We start from the raw sequence: 16,749 nt of genomic DNA, 5'->3' as shown, positions 1-16,749 counted from the left end.
TTCTAACTGAAAAACGCACTCACACGCACACATTCACTTACACAAACTGAAATATGCACTCACACGCACACATTCACTTACACCAACTGAAATATGCACTCACACGCACACATTGACTTACTCAAACAAATACGCACTCACGCGCACACACTCATTTACACAAAGTGATATACGCACTAACACGCACACACTCATTTACACAAAGTGATATACGCACTAACACGCACACACTCATTTACACAAAGTGATATACGCACTAACACGCACACACTCATTTACACAAAGTGATATACGCACTAACACGCACACACTCATTTACACAAAGTGATATACGCACTAACACGCACACACTCATTTACACAAAGTGATATACGCACTAACACGCACACACTCATTTACACAAAGTGATGTACGCACTAACACGCACACACTCATTTACACAAAGTGATATACGCACTAACACGCACACACTCATTTACACAAAGTGATATGCGCACTAACACGCACACACTCATTTACACAAAGTGATATACGCACTAACACGCACACACTCATTTACACAAAGTGATATACGCACTAACACGCACACACTCATTTACACAAAGTGATATACGCACTAACACGCACACACTCATTTACACAAAGTGATATACGCACTAACACGCACACACTCATTTACACAAAGTGATATACGCACTAACACGCACACACTCATTTATACAAAGTGATATACGCACTAACACGCACACACTCATTTACACAAAGTGATATACGCACTAACACGCACACACTCATTTACACAAAGTGATATACGCACTAACACGCACACACTCATTTACACAAAGTGATATACGCACTAACACGCACACACTCATTTACACAAAGTGATATACGCACTAACACGCACACACTCATTTACACAAAGTGATATACGCACTAACACGCACACACTCATTTACACAAAGTGATATACGCACTAACACGCACACACTCATTTACACAAAGTGATATACGCACTAACACGCACACACTCATTTACACAAAGTGATATACGCACTAACACGCACACACTTACACAAACTCACACACTCAAAATTAAGGACGCACACGTGCATGTACCCACACGCGCTCATACGCACGCACTCAAAGTGCGAAGAGAATATAATGAATAATTGAACAATATTGCTTACTTATATTAGTCTGAATTTTAGATTTGTAACACTTTGAAACTGAATTGTTAATGTGATCAAGAAATAAAAAAAAATTGTTTAAATCAGATGCTAAATAAAAGCATGGAGCAGCAACAGCAGCAACAACAACAACAGCAGCAGCAACAACAACAGAAGGCTCAGCAACAACAACAACAACAACCGCATATACCTCAAGAGCTCCTATACAAGCTCTTACAAGTCCAACAGGTATTTAGTTTTAACTGTTAATTTTAAAGCTTTTTTTTTTGTGATGATTCCATTATAATCGAACCAAAATTCCGCGTTGCAACAAAACTCAACTAATTTGTTACAAAATTAAAATATTATATCATTTCAGCTGACCAATACTGACGAGCATCCAGCCCACACCATGGTGAGTAATAATCAATAATTATGTTTTATAATAAATATGTACTTTAGAAGTAATATATAAGCAGATGGTAACGTAAGAGGAGGGGTGTCCTAAAAATACTAATGGATTGCGTGAAAGACGATATCTATATGCGAGAGAGTTCTCTGAGCGCAGAGGTGACGCACGGATAGGCTTCAATGGAAAAAGAGGAATGCTGCGCCCACTCCGCGTCGTGGATGAGATAAGGGACAAGAAGAAGAAAAGTTTGGAAGTATGTAATTGATAATACTTGGGGATGTTAAGTGGACTATTAATACTAAAAACTTCGTTATCTGCTATATATAAAACATTAATTTGTTGTTAGTTTTCTCCTTCCATACTCCTCTATCATATACCATTCTTCGTTCACTCCCCTTTTACACATATCGTCTTTCACGCAATCCATCCATTTTTTCTTAGGTTTTTTTTATTGCTTAGATGGGTGGACGGGCGCACAGCCCACCTGGTGTTAAGTGGTTACTGGAGCCCATAGACATCTACGACGTAAATGCCGCCACCCACCTTGTGATATATTATGAGTTCTAAGGTCTCAGTATAGTTACAAGGCTGCGCCACCTTTCAAACCGAAACGCATTACTGCTTCACGGCAGAAATAGGCAGTGTGGAGGAACTGTTACATATACCCCTCAATAATAACGCAATATAGATAATAATGCAGACTAAGGCATTCTTGACTGCATTGTTTCTATATAAGGACGATTTAATACTAAAGCGTGGCAGAACAGATTTGGCTTGAGTAGCGGAAACACATATCAATTGTTCTACTTCTTTAATAAAATGAACTCCGTGCCAGTCACCGTTTCCTTTTTTTAAAAGAGCTCCTGGACCCACCCCGTAAAAGTACCTACCCATGCGGACTCATGAGAGGTCCTACCACCAGTAAAAAGTAAAAGTCTACCTCTTCCTCTTCCTCGTCCGGGTGCCTGTCATTAAACTGTTGTTGATCGTTGTGATGTTAACAGCGACCGCAGCAGCCGCCGGACCTGCCAGCCCACGGAGCCGTCATCACGCCCTCGGACCGCGAGCTGCTACAGAGGCCCGAAGCTCAGGCTATCGTGCACGGTCAGTACCGGAACCTCGTCAAGCAACGAGCTTGGTGTTCTCACGAACCGTAGACATCGTTAAAACAACTCTTACGGTTTTTGAAGTGAAACTATTTTAGAATCGTTGTGATTTCAAATTCGATGAAACGAAAAAATAAGTCCATAGAGACACAAACACATAAATGTATAGGATTCAGCCGGCGAGAGAATGAGATAGAACACATTAGACGGTCTCAGTGTAGTGTTTTTTTATTTTTTTGGCAAAAGGTAAATTGATTAAACAGCCAAACCTCAAGACACTGCGTGAAATGAAACATAAAAGTCTAGAAATATTTTTTAGAGAAAAATAAACGGTAGCTGTCACCATAATATATGAATGTCTCGGAATTCGAAAGGTTCACAAATTTTTAAAATCAAACAGCCGTAGTAGAAATTGTTAATAATATAAATATAATAACCTCGTATCGAGATTGGAACTGTACCCGATAATGGAGACATTATGGTTATTAAATAGAGGTTGACAACAGTTGACTTCTTTGTTTGATGTTTACTCGGACCGAAATGTCTGCATGCTTGAAACTTATAAATGATTGCAGATGAAGAGTACAAGTTTAGGAGGATCATAAAATATCTTTAAGGGTTGTAATGTCAGATAACTCTCTCCTCAACCCCCTTAATAAATGAAGACATGAGTGGATGAAGGGGATATGACACAATTTGTTAATTTTGAGAAAACGGGCAACAAACTTGTTACTTGTAATTTTTCTCTAAAATTTTTTCGCTCTAAATAGCATAAAAAATCTAATCTACAAACAAAACTACATACCTGCTCTGCGGTAGAAACAGGCAGAACAGTGGTATCTGTCTGTATTGAAATTACGCCCTACTTACTACTAGCTTGAAGGAAACACTAATATTTAATTGTTATAGGCTTAAAAGCTGGCGAGATCACGGTCCAGCACCTCATGCAGCAGCTCAGCAACCCGGGCCTGCAGAGCAGACACCGCGAGATACTTCTCACCATCCTACGTTTGCATCACCAACAACGACAGGTACCGGAGTACACTGCACTGTAATTTGTTCGCTAAATATACACCAGATCATGGTATGGTGGTCTTATAAAACCAAACTGATATATATTAGTGTTATATTAGATTGGCATGTAATAAATAAGACCAATAAACTCTAGTAGTGTAGTGACAAACTACTTCCCACTTCGAATATGATTTGACTCAAAACCCACCCTGGAACACTGTTAGAAATTCATATAATTTTACTGAGATTTATAATTTGCGTAATTACTGGTGGTAGGTACCACCACCCTGCTTATTTCTGCCGTGAAGTAGTAATGCGTTTCGGTTTGAAGGGTGGGGCAGCCGTTGTAACTATACTGAGACCTTAGAACTTATATTTCAAGGTGGGTGGCGCATTTACGTTGTCTACCAGGTGGGCTGTGAGCTCGTCCAACCCATCTATGCAATAAATAAAAAATGGTTGTAGAAGGTTTTCAATGTTCATTTTGTTGGTCGTGCAGATGAGTTCCCCCCTCCCGTGCGGCGCGCACCTCGCCCCCCCGCCGCACCAGCCGCTGCGCCTGTCGCCCCTGCCGCACCAAGGTACGCAGTCGCCGGTGGGACTGGCAACACTAGACGTCTATGATGATGATGACGCACAGTGGCGGATTTACCCTAAGGCCCGGTAAGGCCTAGGGCGGGCAGATTTAGGGGCAGCCACGATCGTGTCAAAAAACTTATATGGCGGGCTGACTGCACTGCATGGTGCAATCTATGCCGCATCCTTAAAAACTCTTCTGTTTTTTAAACTATTTTTTTTCCTAAATTTTTAAATCTATTTAAATAAAAGTTGGCAATAAAGTAATTTTATTATGTAGTCTATATGGGGGATCTGAAAAAGGGGCGGCTGATGGCTTGGTGCCTAGGGCGGCCGAGACTGCAAATCCGCCACTGATGACGCAAGTCTGTTCGTGACGTCAGCGAAAATTAGCAAACAATATAACAAGCTTTGGACTGTGAGAACCTCAGAAACGGATGTGACGTGCGACCTGGAACAGAGCGCTATTGTTTTTTTTTTAAGTCTGATAAGCGTACGGTCGCAGTAATCACTGTCGCTCGTGGACAACAGCAATGCGAGAACATGTTCAGAATTCAAACGTTAACGAATTTCGATCGAACTGAGTCGATGACGAAACAGCTAGTACAAATGCGATCTTAAAGTGTCTGTAATTAGAGTCGAATTTCGATCGAACTGAGTCGATGACGAAACAGTTAGTACAAATGCGATCTTAAAGTGTCTGTAATTAGAGTCGAATTTCGATCGAACTGAGTCGATCACGAAACAGTTAGTACAAATGCGATCTTAAAGTGTCTGTAATTAGAGTCGAATTTCGATCGAACTGAGTCGATGACGAAACAGTACAAATGCAATCTTAAAGTGTCTGTAATTAGAGTCGAATTTCGATCGAACTGAGTCGATGACGAAACAGTACAAATGCAATCTTAAAGTGTCTGTAATTAGAGTCGAATTTCGATCGAACTGAGTCGATGACGAAACAGTACAAATGCAATCTTAAAGTGTCTGTAGTTAGAGTCGATTTTCGATCGGACTGAGCGCTAACACTAATATGCATTGTGTAAATTTCCTCCCGATGGACGCAGCGTTCTGTGTGTCCCCAATAATGGCGACCAGTCCGAACACGTTGACGGTACATCACACAGGTACAATATTTGTAGAGCTATATTTTAATTATCGATAAGTAGTACTTAATTAGTTTGAAAATGTTTGAAATGAAAATTTGCGATTTGAAACTAGATCGAACGAAAAATTGGAATCAATTTGTTTTGATATGGTTTTTCGCTTTCATTCATTTTACACAAGGATTTTGGGTTATAGCTTACGAAAAAAAAAAGTGCGTGCGTACAAAGTACACATGTCAGAAGTCATACACATGTCACAATAATTTATAAATTTAACTCACTGTTTACACATTGTATATATACTAATGATAATGTAGATAAATAAAAAAGATCTGCGCTTACTGTAGTACAAGACGTTATGTGCTAGAATTGCCATTTAAAGTTCTAATATTTCACTACTGAACAAAACATCCAATTAATAGCGTGTATTTTTTCTCGATCTCCATTTCTCTTTCCAGTATGGTAGCGTTGAACGTTTAACGCAACCTTGTCGGAAGTCGCATTAGAAGTTTCACTTCAAAATTACCCTCATGCAAGAAGTTCCACGTCGCAACTCGTACTAACGATTAACGAACTACGCAGCGAGCGGCCCCGCGCGCATCCCGTCCCCGCGCGAGCTGGCCGCGCACACGCAGTCCATCATGCACAGCGCGCTCATCAAGAAGAAGCTGGAGGAGCAGCGCGAGAACTACCGCCGCCGACACGAGATGCAGCAGCTCCAGCAGCAGCAGCAGCAGCAGCACGTCAAGCAGTCGACGCCGATCTCCTTCACGCCGACATCCGTAAGCCTAACGATTTCTTAGTAATCTTCCAAATGTACTGGCGGTAGGACCTCTTGATAGTCCGCACGGGTAGGTATCACCACCGCGCCTATTTCGGCCGTGAAGCAATAATGCGTTTCGGTTTGAAGGGTGGGGCAGCCGTTGTAGCTATACTGAGACCTTAGAACCTATATCTCAAGGTGGGTGGCGCATTTACGTTGTAGATGTCTATGGGCTCCAGTAGCCGCTTAACACCAGGTGGGCTGTGAGCTCGTCCACCCATCTAAGCAATTAAAAAAAAAGTACTAGGTTACTCCTATGCTTACCGTAGGCGGCGGCTTGGCTCTGCCCCTGACATTGCTGAAGTCCATGGGCGACGGTAACTACTCACCATCAGGTGGGCTGTATGCTCGTGTTACAAGCACAAAGTACACGTGTACAAAGGCAATAACAAACACAAAATTCGACTATAGTTCATTGAAATTATAAGTTTGTACACCACTAGCCGTACTCGCCCGCTTCTCTGGGGGATTTAAAATTAACATTATTATTTATTATCATTATTAATAGTCAGTCCAACACTCATATAAATATTAGCCTATCCATTAAATACATGTATTTTCTACATGGATACCAAGTTTCAAGTCAGTCGGATGCATGGTTCAGTAGTTATAACGGAACATCCGTAAAAACCACTGTAGATTTATATATTAGTATAGATAGATTATGACTATTGTCAAAGACTATTATATATGTTCACAGATTTCGCCAAGACTACACTGTAGACAAATATTAATAAATACAAACAATATTTAAATCTATCCTCAATTTGACCACAGACTATAAGCGATAAGAAAAGTTTTACAATAAACAAATAGTATCCATGCGTGTGTGTGTCAAATACATGGACTACCAAGACATATCGATTTTTTTATTACACACTAGTCTATAATCAAAAAAAATGATTTAATGTATTGATTTTTTATGCATAATTAAAAAAAAAATAACATTCTGCACTCTTTCTCTATATTCTCTATAAGTTCCAAATATGGAATGTACTGCACACAGTAAAATATTACAAAATATTTATATTACATATTTGATTTGAGTTTAATGATTTAAATGCTTTTTTTTTTCAAGGTGCTACGTAAGATGACAGCTGAGAAGGAATCCGACTCGCCGAGCCCTAAACAGTGGCAGTCCAACAAGATACCGCAGGGACGACCCATTGTCAAGGTATCCTACTTGTTTATACACTCAGCGGCACAATAATTACTGCTCCGACTGCGGGCCGAGGGCTTGGGTTCAATACCCACAACGGCAAACATTAGTGTGCTAAACAAGTTTGCTCTATATCTGGTTGTTTATTAGGCAATCAAAATTTATTAAAAACCTATATAAGTACTACCGACTGCAGCGCCATCTGCCGGGATGATTTGTGAATCTAAACCATCCAGGGCGCCACCCAAACGCATACAAAAAACCCATTCAAATCGGTCCAGCCACTTAGGACGAGTTCAGTGACATACACACGTACAGTAGAATTATATCTATATCTAATATATAAAATTCTCGTGTCACAGTTTTCGTTGCCATACTCCTCCGAAACGGCTTGACCGATTTTGATGAAATTTTTTGTGCTTATCCGGTATCTATGAGAATCGGCCAACATCTATTTTTCATCCCCCTAAATGTTAGGGGTAGTCCACCCCTAAATTTATTTTTTATTTTTTAGACAAAATTTTTAATTTCTATTTTTTTATGAAACAACATACAAAAATACATACAATCCTCAATTTTCACCCTTCTACGATCAACCCTTATTTTTTATTTGCTAATTAAAAACTTTAAATTTTTTTGCGGGAATTTTGTTTTTATTTTGTCATGACGTAGAATAAAAAAAATCATATTACTCTGAAATTTTCACCCCTCTACGATCAACCCCTATTTTTTATTTGTTAATTATAAACTTTAATTTTTTTGGCAAGATTTTCATTTTTATTTTTATTTTGTCATGAATTAAAATAAAAAAAATCATATTACTCTCAATTTTCACTCTTATACGATCAACCCCTATTTTTCCATCCGCAATAAGGTTGCAAGATGGCAATCAAATATTATAATTGTAGTACGATAAATTCTTATTCAGAGTTTATAATTTCAAGTTCCTTTAATTATGATTTTTTTAAAATTGAATTTGATCTCCCGCGCTCTCCGGTCGACTACTGATCAACTATCAATCGATCAGCTATCCCCACCAGGTGTCACCACTGATCCAGCAAACATCACGTAGTAGGGATGGGGACGAAGCCGGTCTCCTGTCTTACTTACTCACTATACATCATAAATTATACACTTAATATATTTGAGAGCTATATAATACTATACATTTTTCAGCCATGTTTTGTTGGTTTTATTTGTGTATCAATAGTATGTTCAGTAGGTCTGAGAATCGGCTACTATCTATTTTTCATACCCCTAAGTGAAAAGGGTTGTCCACCCCAAACATTTATTTTTTATTTTAATTTTTTGGATATATTTTTTTGTTTATAATGAGGTATTATGTGGTTAAATGAGGTTTTTTTTCTACAGTAGAATTTCCCTAGAAATCTTATTTAATAAGGCAACACAACGTTTGCCGGGTCAGCTAGTATGTATATAAAAATGAATTGCTGTTCGTTAGTCTCGCTAAAACTCGAGAACGGCTGATCCGATTTGGCTAATTTTGGTCTTGAATTATTTGTGGAAGTCCAGAGAAGGTTTAAAAGGTAGATAAATATGAAAATGTTCGGAATTAAATAAAAATAACAATTTTGTGTACCCCGTCGGACGGATTCCTTTTGTTTGTTTTAAGTTAATTTTATACAAAAGTTTAGGTCTTTTATTTATCGATTTAGGCACTACGAAGTCTGCCGGGTCAGCTAGTCTATCTATAAAGATGTATATTTTTAGTATCGAAGATCTCAGTTTAGTGCCAGGTTATCTGGTGGGATAGGCAAAGATGAAGACTTAGTACTAAACTTAGTGATGTGCTATGTATTTCAAGATTTCAACCTCAACATCTTTACGTATCGAGTCTAATAAAAACAACCGAACAAGCAATCGCTTAGTTTTGTATTCTTGTGAAAGTTTTGAATCAATTATTAATAATTTTCAGGGGAACCAAAGCGGCCCCGTTCCTATGAACTACAATCCTGTGTCGAACGATTACCAACACTATATGAACCAACAGCAGGTACGTTTCGAATTATCTACCCATGTATATTTTTTTTAATACGCTTTTATTAGCTTCAGACGTATGTATGTATGTTAATATGTTAGTATGTAACGGAATCTTTGAACATGATTTTGACCCCCTTCAAAACGTCGCATTAACTCGAAATTTGATATAATTATTAAGGACCGATGACAATTCAATGCCTGTCCTGGTGAAACTGGAAAGGCCTCCGTGCCACCAGTAATCCTTCAATCATAAAAAAGACCATTCAATATTTTAAAAAAAAATTGAAATTCAACTAAAAAATGAAAAATAAATAATACTTTAAAAAAACTATAAAAATACGCTTTTATAGAACATCCAACTAAAAAATAGAAAATAAATTTGTAATGATTTTATTGTAAAAAAGCGTGGGGTGCTTTTCAGCATATTATCAAAATAACCCTTCTACTCATATCTGTTCATAAAATATTTATAACTGCTGATACCATGCACCCCATGCACCCCTAGTTTTTTAAACTATCATTTATTATTAGTATGGTATACTAATTTAATTGAAATTAATAACAAATGCTCATAGACTATATCACTAAGGTAAGTCGAGTCGATATGATGACAAAAAAAGTGTATATAATAAGTTCATTTTATTGCAAATTTCTGAATGATCTATAGACAAATTTTGAATGTTATTATAGTGAAATACAAAATTCACTTGTTAGAATGAGATACCTCAGACGTCGACTTCTTTAAAATTGTATTGAATGCAACAAACAGACAAAAAATACATTTTTATTACACCTCTGTAAGTAGTTTAAGAATACTCTTTAATATACTCTTTTGTATACTACTTTAAATACTCTTTTGCGATTATAAATTAGCAAATTCACAATTGAAACTCCCATATTACTTACACACACATCGGTGCGGTATCTGTATATGCAAAAACTGTTATGACCGACTTGTTATTGATTTAACATCTACATTTGCTCACAGCAAATGCCCGGCGGCGTCCGTCAGTTTCCCCTTCAACAGCAAAGACAGCAAGGACCCAATACGGTGAGAACTCATCATTACATTCGTTTGATCCTAGCATAGCGGGTAGCCATCATAGATCACGAGATCCCATCTTATTTAGTTTCATTTAATAAAATTTTATCCCAATTAATTACAGTCTCGAATTAATCAACTTAATTTCATTTCGCTCCATATTATTTTTATGTTAAAACAGAATTTTTTAAGAAAAAATGAGATTTTGGCTTAAAGGTCTCGTTACCGGGCTATAAAAAATAAAATAAAAATAACTGGTATAAATTTACTGGTGGTAGGACGTCTTGTGTGTCCGCACGGGTAGGTACCACCACTCTGCCTGTTTTTGCCGTGAAACAGTAACGCGTTTCGGTTTGAAGGGTGGGGCAGCCGTTGTACTGTACTGAGACCTCAGAACTCATATCTCAAGGTGTGTGGCGGCATTTACGTTATAGATGTCTATGGACTCCAGTGACCACTTAACACCAGGTGGGCCGTGAGCTCGTCCAGACATCTAAGCAATAAATAAATAAAAAATCGATAGGTGGGGCAACGCACATCACGTCATTGCATATCATTAATTGTTACTACATTGTTACTGTTGATTTAACTTGTACGTAATGTATACATACGTGCAACGAAATGGAATGTAGGAAAATCTTTATATTAAATTTGGAATTGATTGTTTTGTCATCACGATACTTTGTGATTGTATCTACTTTTTATGACTACACTATAATAAAAATGTTAAATTAAATTTAGTTGAATAGTATGATAATTTTGGTAAATAAACTAATGAATAATACTTGTATTTTCAGTATAATAACATGAATAACATGAACCGAGGTATGTCCGGTGGAACCACTCTGCATCAGCTGCTCGTTCAGTCCCACCAGCGAAGCATGAATGGTATGTATCATAATCACTACTTAATACATTCTTTTTTTATTGCTTAGATGGGTGGACGAGCTCACAGCCCACCTGGTGTTAAGTGGTTACTGGAGCCCATAGATATCTACAACGTAAATGCGTCACCCACCTTGAGATATAAGTTCTAAGGTCTCCGTATAGTTACAACGGTTGCCCCACCCTTCAAACCGAAATGCATTACTGCTTCACGGCAGAAATAGGCAGGGCGGTGGTACCTACCCGCGCGGATTCACAAGAGGTCCTACCACCGGTAATAACATTACAGTAGTATTAACATTGATTGAGTATCCGATTACTTGGCACACAGTTACTGTTGGTATTCCTTGCATTTAGTGCGATTTTTTTTAACGTTAGCGATAGCGTAAAAGTTACTCAAACTTGTATGCAGTCGGAACAGCGCCCCTAGCGGCAAACGTTCCAAATCCATACAAATTTAAGTTAACTTTTACGCTATCGAGAACGTTAAAAAACTTGAACTATCCACTCTGCTATATTGCAATACGCGCCCACTTCGAATAAGCGGCACGACACGAGAACCCTCTCATCGTGGCCGCCGACAACTACATTACCGATCTTGCGGACAGAATGGAAAGCAGTCGACGTCGCCCAAAACACGTCATTTCAGATCCTCCCGATCCACTAACGGTGCTTCTAGGTACCTCAAGCACCGGTCACCGTTCTCGTCGAACCCGTCGCTTGCGACGAAGGGCTCGTCGAGTGAATTAACCCAGAGACACAGCCCACTGAGTTTCTCGCCGGATCTTCTCAGTGGGTCGCGTTACCGATCCGGTGGTAGATTCTTCGAAGCACTGCTCTTGCTAGGGTTCGTGTTAGCAACGTCGTCAGGTTTGAGCCCCGTGAGCTCACCTACTAGTTCAGGTTACGCTGATATAGCCTCTCAGCTTAAGTAGGAAAAAAAAAGCAATACGCGGTCGAGTAAATCAGTTTGAACATTGTTCGTGTATGTCCAGAGCTGGGCGGAGGCGGCGCGGCGGGCGGCGACAACCAGCTGGCGCGGTGGTTCTCCCCGGAGCTGCTGGCACGTGCCTCGGCCGGGAAGCTGCCCTCCGTGCACGTGCCCAACGCGCTCTCGCTGGAGGAGCTGGAGCGACACCACGCCCCGACCCCTCCCGCGCGCAACTGAACCCGCCCTGCAATACATCGAAACAACTGAACCACACCACACGGCTCTCCGTCGTAAACATCACTGCTCTGTATGCTCAGTGCGAGTTTTTTAACGTTCTCGATAGCGTAAAAGTTAACTCTAATTTGTATGCATTTGGAACAGCGCCCCTAGCGGCAAACGTAGGCAAACGTTGCAGCTCTGTAGCGTTTTTAACGCTCTCAATAGCGTAAAAGTTAAATTTGTATGGAGTTGTAACGTTGGCCGCTAGAGGCGCTGTTTTACCAGCATACAAATTTGAACTAACTTTTACGCTATCGAGAACGTTAAAAAAAGTTAACTCTAATCTGTGTGGGGTTGAAACGTTTACCTACGTTTGCCGCTAGAGGCGCTGTTCCAACTGCATACAAATTTGAGTTAACTTTTACGCTATCGAGATCGTTAAAAAACGAACACCAAGCACACTAGTATTAGAATATAACAGCGGATTTAGGTTGCGACTAGATAATTGACGACCTTTTTTGTTGATCTCTCAAAAGTTTAATACTGTATCGTAACAAAGCAAGATCGTTCACTTTTGAACACACAAAAATTGCTGAATATTGAAATTTTTATTGTGTGTCAAAACAGCAATGCGTTTAGTGTTTAATGTCATATAAGAAAATTGTGCTGCTGTATTCTATACGGGTGAGTTCACAGAATCGAATCGTTTCTCTATACAGCAATGTTTACTAATTTTTACACTACGATTTTTTTTTCGACTATCAAAAGTAAACGGCTACGTAAGAAATACCGCCTTTTTAGTATAAAAAACTTTGAGAAGCTACGGAAAGATTGGAAAGACTAAAAATGAACAGAAAGACAAGATGTGTGTCGTCTCGCATTCCGATAAAACTATCGACGATTACGAAGATTGACGACCGTAGCATTACAGTTGATTCGGTTCAATTTGATATTGTAAATGCCATTAATTGAATTGAATACAGCCTTAGGTCTCATTCGCACGGGAGTTTTTTTAGCGCGCGTTAAAAAAGCGTTCAAATAGAACAGATTCATTTCCTAGTGTATGTTCATATGTCAGCGCTTTTTTATCGCGCAGTATTGCATTTTGAGCGCCAAGCGTTGGCCGTTACGGATTACACGTCACATCGAGAACGTTATAAAAGCGCCAACGCCGAGTTTTAACGCGACGTTTTTAAAACGCCCGTACGAATGAGGGCTTATTAATTGTGAAAATTATGGAAGCGTAAATAATAATGGCTGTGATTGACCAATGGGCGGCCACTCGATTAGTCTATTCGTGCTTACGTCATTAACGAATTGAAGGGATCCTTTGGCAGCGTTAACAGTCTAGAAGTGATGACGTCACGGAACGCTTTCCTCCCAGTGTTATATCGTCGAGAATAGGGATGTTGAAATTATCGAAATTTTTGCTCAATTTAAGGACTTAACGTTTTGTTGTTGTTCTCCGATCGATTGTTCTTGTACGCTTTCAAAAGCTCCCGCCGAACGCTAAAAGCTAAGAATTAACGTTGATGATGTCACAATTCGCGTCACCTCACCCGTGCTCCCTGACAAGGAATGTTTTTAAATTGAGTGATATATTTTTTTAATTTTTTTTCGAAATTTGTAAACATCCCCGTGATTGAGAATAATGTTTTTCAAATGACGTAATGTGAATTTTGAGGTACGGGTGTCCGCTCGATAGTGTTCAGTGTGTTTAAAATGCTAACATCCCGTATGTATTCATAATTAAAAGAAGCTTTGAATTGTCGATGAAAATTTTGAAAACACAACAAAAAATTCTGACTAGTACAACGAGACTGATCGTACAATTAATTGTTTGTAATCATCGAAATACTATTTAAAAAAATAATAATACATACATAAATATAAATTTAAGAAATGTACTTAAACTATAAAACTTGTTAAATGTTAAACATTATTAGATAGATTAAAGGTACGTATTGATGTCTCGTCGGTCGCGAATTGATTAAGAACTTTTTGGCTGTTTTTTTTTTCGAATAAAACTTTTTTTTTTATTTAGCCTCTACTAAAATTTTTAAAGAGCTATTCGGTTATATTGAATATATTTTTTATTAATTACATTGAATAAATATCAAGTAGCAGATCAGTGCGAACCATCCGCGATGGCAATGCGGTATGAGAGTATGGCAACCCTAACTGGTTTTCCGGAAGCGGCGTCGTTCGGAAACCGGTTGCCATGGTTACCGCGTTACACCCAAATCGCGTCCAAATTTAACCGTTTCCTTTTCTAGCTTTTAAACGCACTCACACTAGTACCGTCCCAAGCCAAAAAAAAAAATACATTAGCAATAACAGAGTCATTGACGTGACTGTCTTAAAATTGTAATGTCAAACGGAAATTTGTAACGTTCCGTGTCCGATATGAATGTGCTCGCATCACGAATAGTCAAATGAATAAATAGAAATTGTAATTTGGTGAAAAATGAGTGGTTCCTTAAATATTATATTGTAAAACCACCATTTGGTTGACTGTTGATTGAGGTTTTTGAGTGAATCGATATGTCGAAGAGAAAGATGAAGCAATAATTTAAAATAAATCTCAAGCGCGGTTCGTGTCTTATTTAATGTCGTGTTTTTTTATCTGAATATTAAAAAAAAAACAATCCAGTCAAATGTAATTCAGTGGTATTTTTCTTTTCTTCTTTATACATACATTACAATAAAGTCGACGAATTTAAAAATGATTATGATTAATTAATAAACAAAACGAAATTTTCATAAAAGTACCACTGAAAATATTCAGTTCATAGTCACTAACACCGATCCAAATATCGATACTGAACATCGATTTTATAAACAACCGAGAACGATTGTAATCGATTTATATATCGATATCGAAAAGAATGTTTAAATGTTTTGATAGTACAAATACAATCATTAATGTGTTCTCAGTTAGAAAAAATATATATATAAATAATCGAATTGACAAAAAAGAAAATAGGAGGAACATTTGATAGCGTTTCCGCTCAATTCGAGCTTCCGTATTTAAGCTCCTACGAAACTAAATGTATATCGAGAGCTCAACAAAATTGTATGTATATTGAATCGATTACACGTGGGCATAGGGAATTAAAAAAAAATTAAAAAAAAATCGTCTAAGCAATTGACTGACTGGCAGCCGACTGGCGGGTGTTCAATAAAACTTTTTGGTGTATTAATTTCTAGCGCGTCTCGTATTCGGCTTTGAGGTGTGTTATTGTTCTAGAATAAAGTTTATTATTTGTCGAATCTGTCGGCTGCCTCGTCCGGGGCGACGTGATTTTAGCCCGGTATTTTTTGTTCTCTATGGAATCCCGGGAAAACGAAACGTCCGACTGTACCCCGGGAAATAAGCCCAGGTTTGTGTATTTTCGTGAAATTTGTTTAGTTTTCGACGGGTTTGAGTCCCTTCCTGTGAATATATCGGGTCGGTGAAATTTGTGTTTCGTCACCTGACTGCGGGATACTCGGTCGGTCGAGCTAATAACGTCTGAGATAAAATGTCGACTTTGGAGCTAATATAGTCTATGGTGTATAATGTATTTTTTTTTAATATTGATCAAGGGTATAAGATTTTGATGGAGCAATTGTTTTTCGAAGTTGACTGCTGAAAATTAGCGACGTGTTTTAACTGGGCCGTTAAGCTTGAGGTTATATAGACAAAATGTTAACGTTAACACAGATGAGAATCTTAGCTCCGACTTCGTCAAATATACGTTTTTGTATGTCCACGGTTGTGTTTCTAAGCATTTGTTACTGAGTCATTTGTCGGGAGGAGAAAGATTTATGTTGAATATATATATAGAAAAAATAAAGATGAATATTATGTCCTTATACATTTGCGAGATGAGGGGCGACAGATAGCTACCGTTTCGCTTAGGGCGGCTCGTGTGACGCGCGTATCCGCCGCACAAGCGTAAGGTAAACTCAACTTAACTACCTACGTGCTTGTGTTCAAATTCTCGTGATATATTTTTTATGGATTTTTACGAAAAGCTCATTTGGAATTAACGAAGCTGTGAACGTTAATTTTTTTCTCGTTTCGACCGGTCGGCGTGTTTCCGGGGGAGGAAGGGAGCGAGGTAGGTTGGGAGGGGGTGTTGTCAATTAGTTAAGCGCGGCTGGGCCACGGCGCCTACGCGAATGCCCCCCGTGTCTCGTTCCGCTAAATATCAAGCGATTTGTGTTGTATGACGTATTTAAATAACGCGCACGCCTGTGAATTAGGACCGCGTTTGGCGTGCAATCGATAAGCGGCGAGCGTTTTGACGAGAGCCGCGCGTCG

General features: G+C 38.7%; 1 protein-coding gene across 3 annotated transcripts in view; it reads left to right on the top strand.

The window, feature by feature from the left end:
- Positions 1-15,050, top strand: part of LOC114252861 (eukaryotic translation initiation factor 4E transporter) — a 38,464-nt gene extending 23,414 nt beyond the window's left edge. For 2 of the 3 annotated variants that reach the window (XM_089733615.1, XM_089733613.1), the window contains exons 15-26: positions 1,278-1,418; positions 1,549-1,584; positions 2,586-2,685; positions 3,597-3,718; positions 4,201-4,282; positions 5,342-5,401; positions 5,963-6,162; positions 7,282-7,377; positions 9,299-9,376; positions 10,352-10,414; positions 11,203-11,293; positions 12,286-15,050. In XM_089733615.1, the coding sequence (XP_089589741.1) occupies positions 1,278-1,418; positions 1,549-1,584; positions 2,586-2,685; positions 3,597-3,718; positions 4,201-4,282; positions 5,342-5,401; positions 5,963-6,162; positions 7,282-7,377; positions 9,299-9,376; positions 10,352-10,414; positions 11,203-11,293; positions 12,286-12,458 (1,242 nt within the window). In that variant the 3' untranslated portion in view covers positions 12,459-15,050. The remainder of the gene's footprint in view (positions 1-1,277; positions 1,419-1,548; positions 1,585-2,585; positions 2,686-3,596; positions 3,719-4,200; positions 4,283-5,341; positions 5,402-5,962; positions 6,163-7,281; positions 7,378-9,298; positions 9,377-10,351; positions 10,415-11,202; positions 11,294-12,285) is intronic. The other variant, XM_089733614.1, reaches the window with a different exon arrangement.
- The last annotated feature ends 1,699 nt before the right edge of the window (positions 15,051-16,749 follow it).

The sequence above is a fragment of the Bombyx mandarina genome, chromosome 16 (genome assembly GCF_030267445.1).
Source record: "Bombyx mandarina strain Sakado chromosome 16, ASM3026744v2".
Taxonomy (NCBI): Eukaryota; Metazoa; Arthropoda; class Insecta; order Lepidoptera; family Bombycidae; genus Bombyx; species Bombyx mandarina.
The sequence above is the reverse complement of the archived record's forward strand: the minus strand, read 5'-3'. Positions and strand labels throughout refer to the sequence as shown.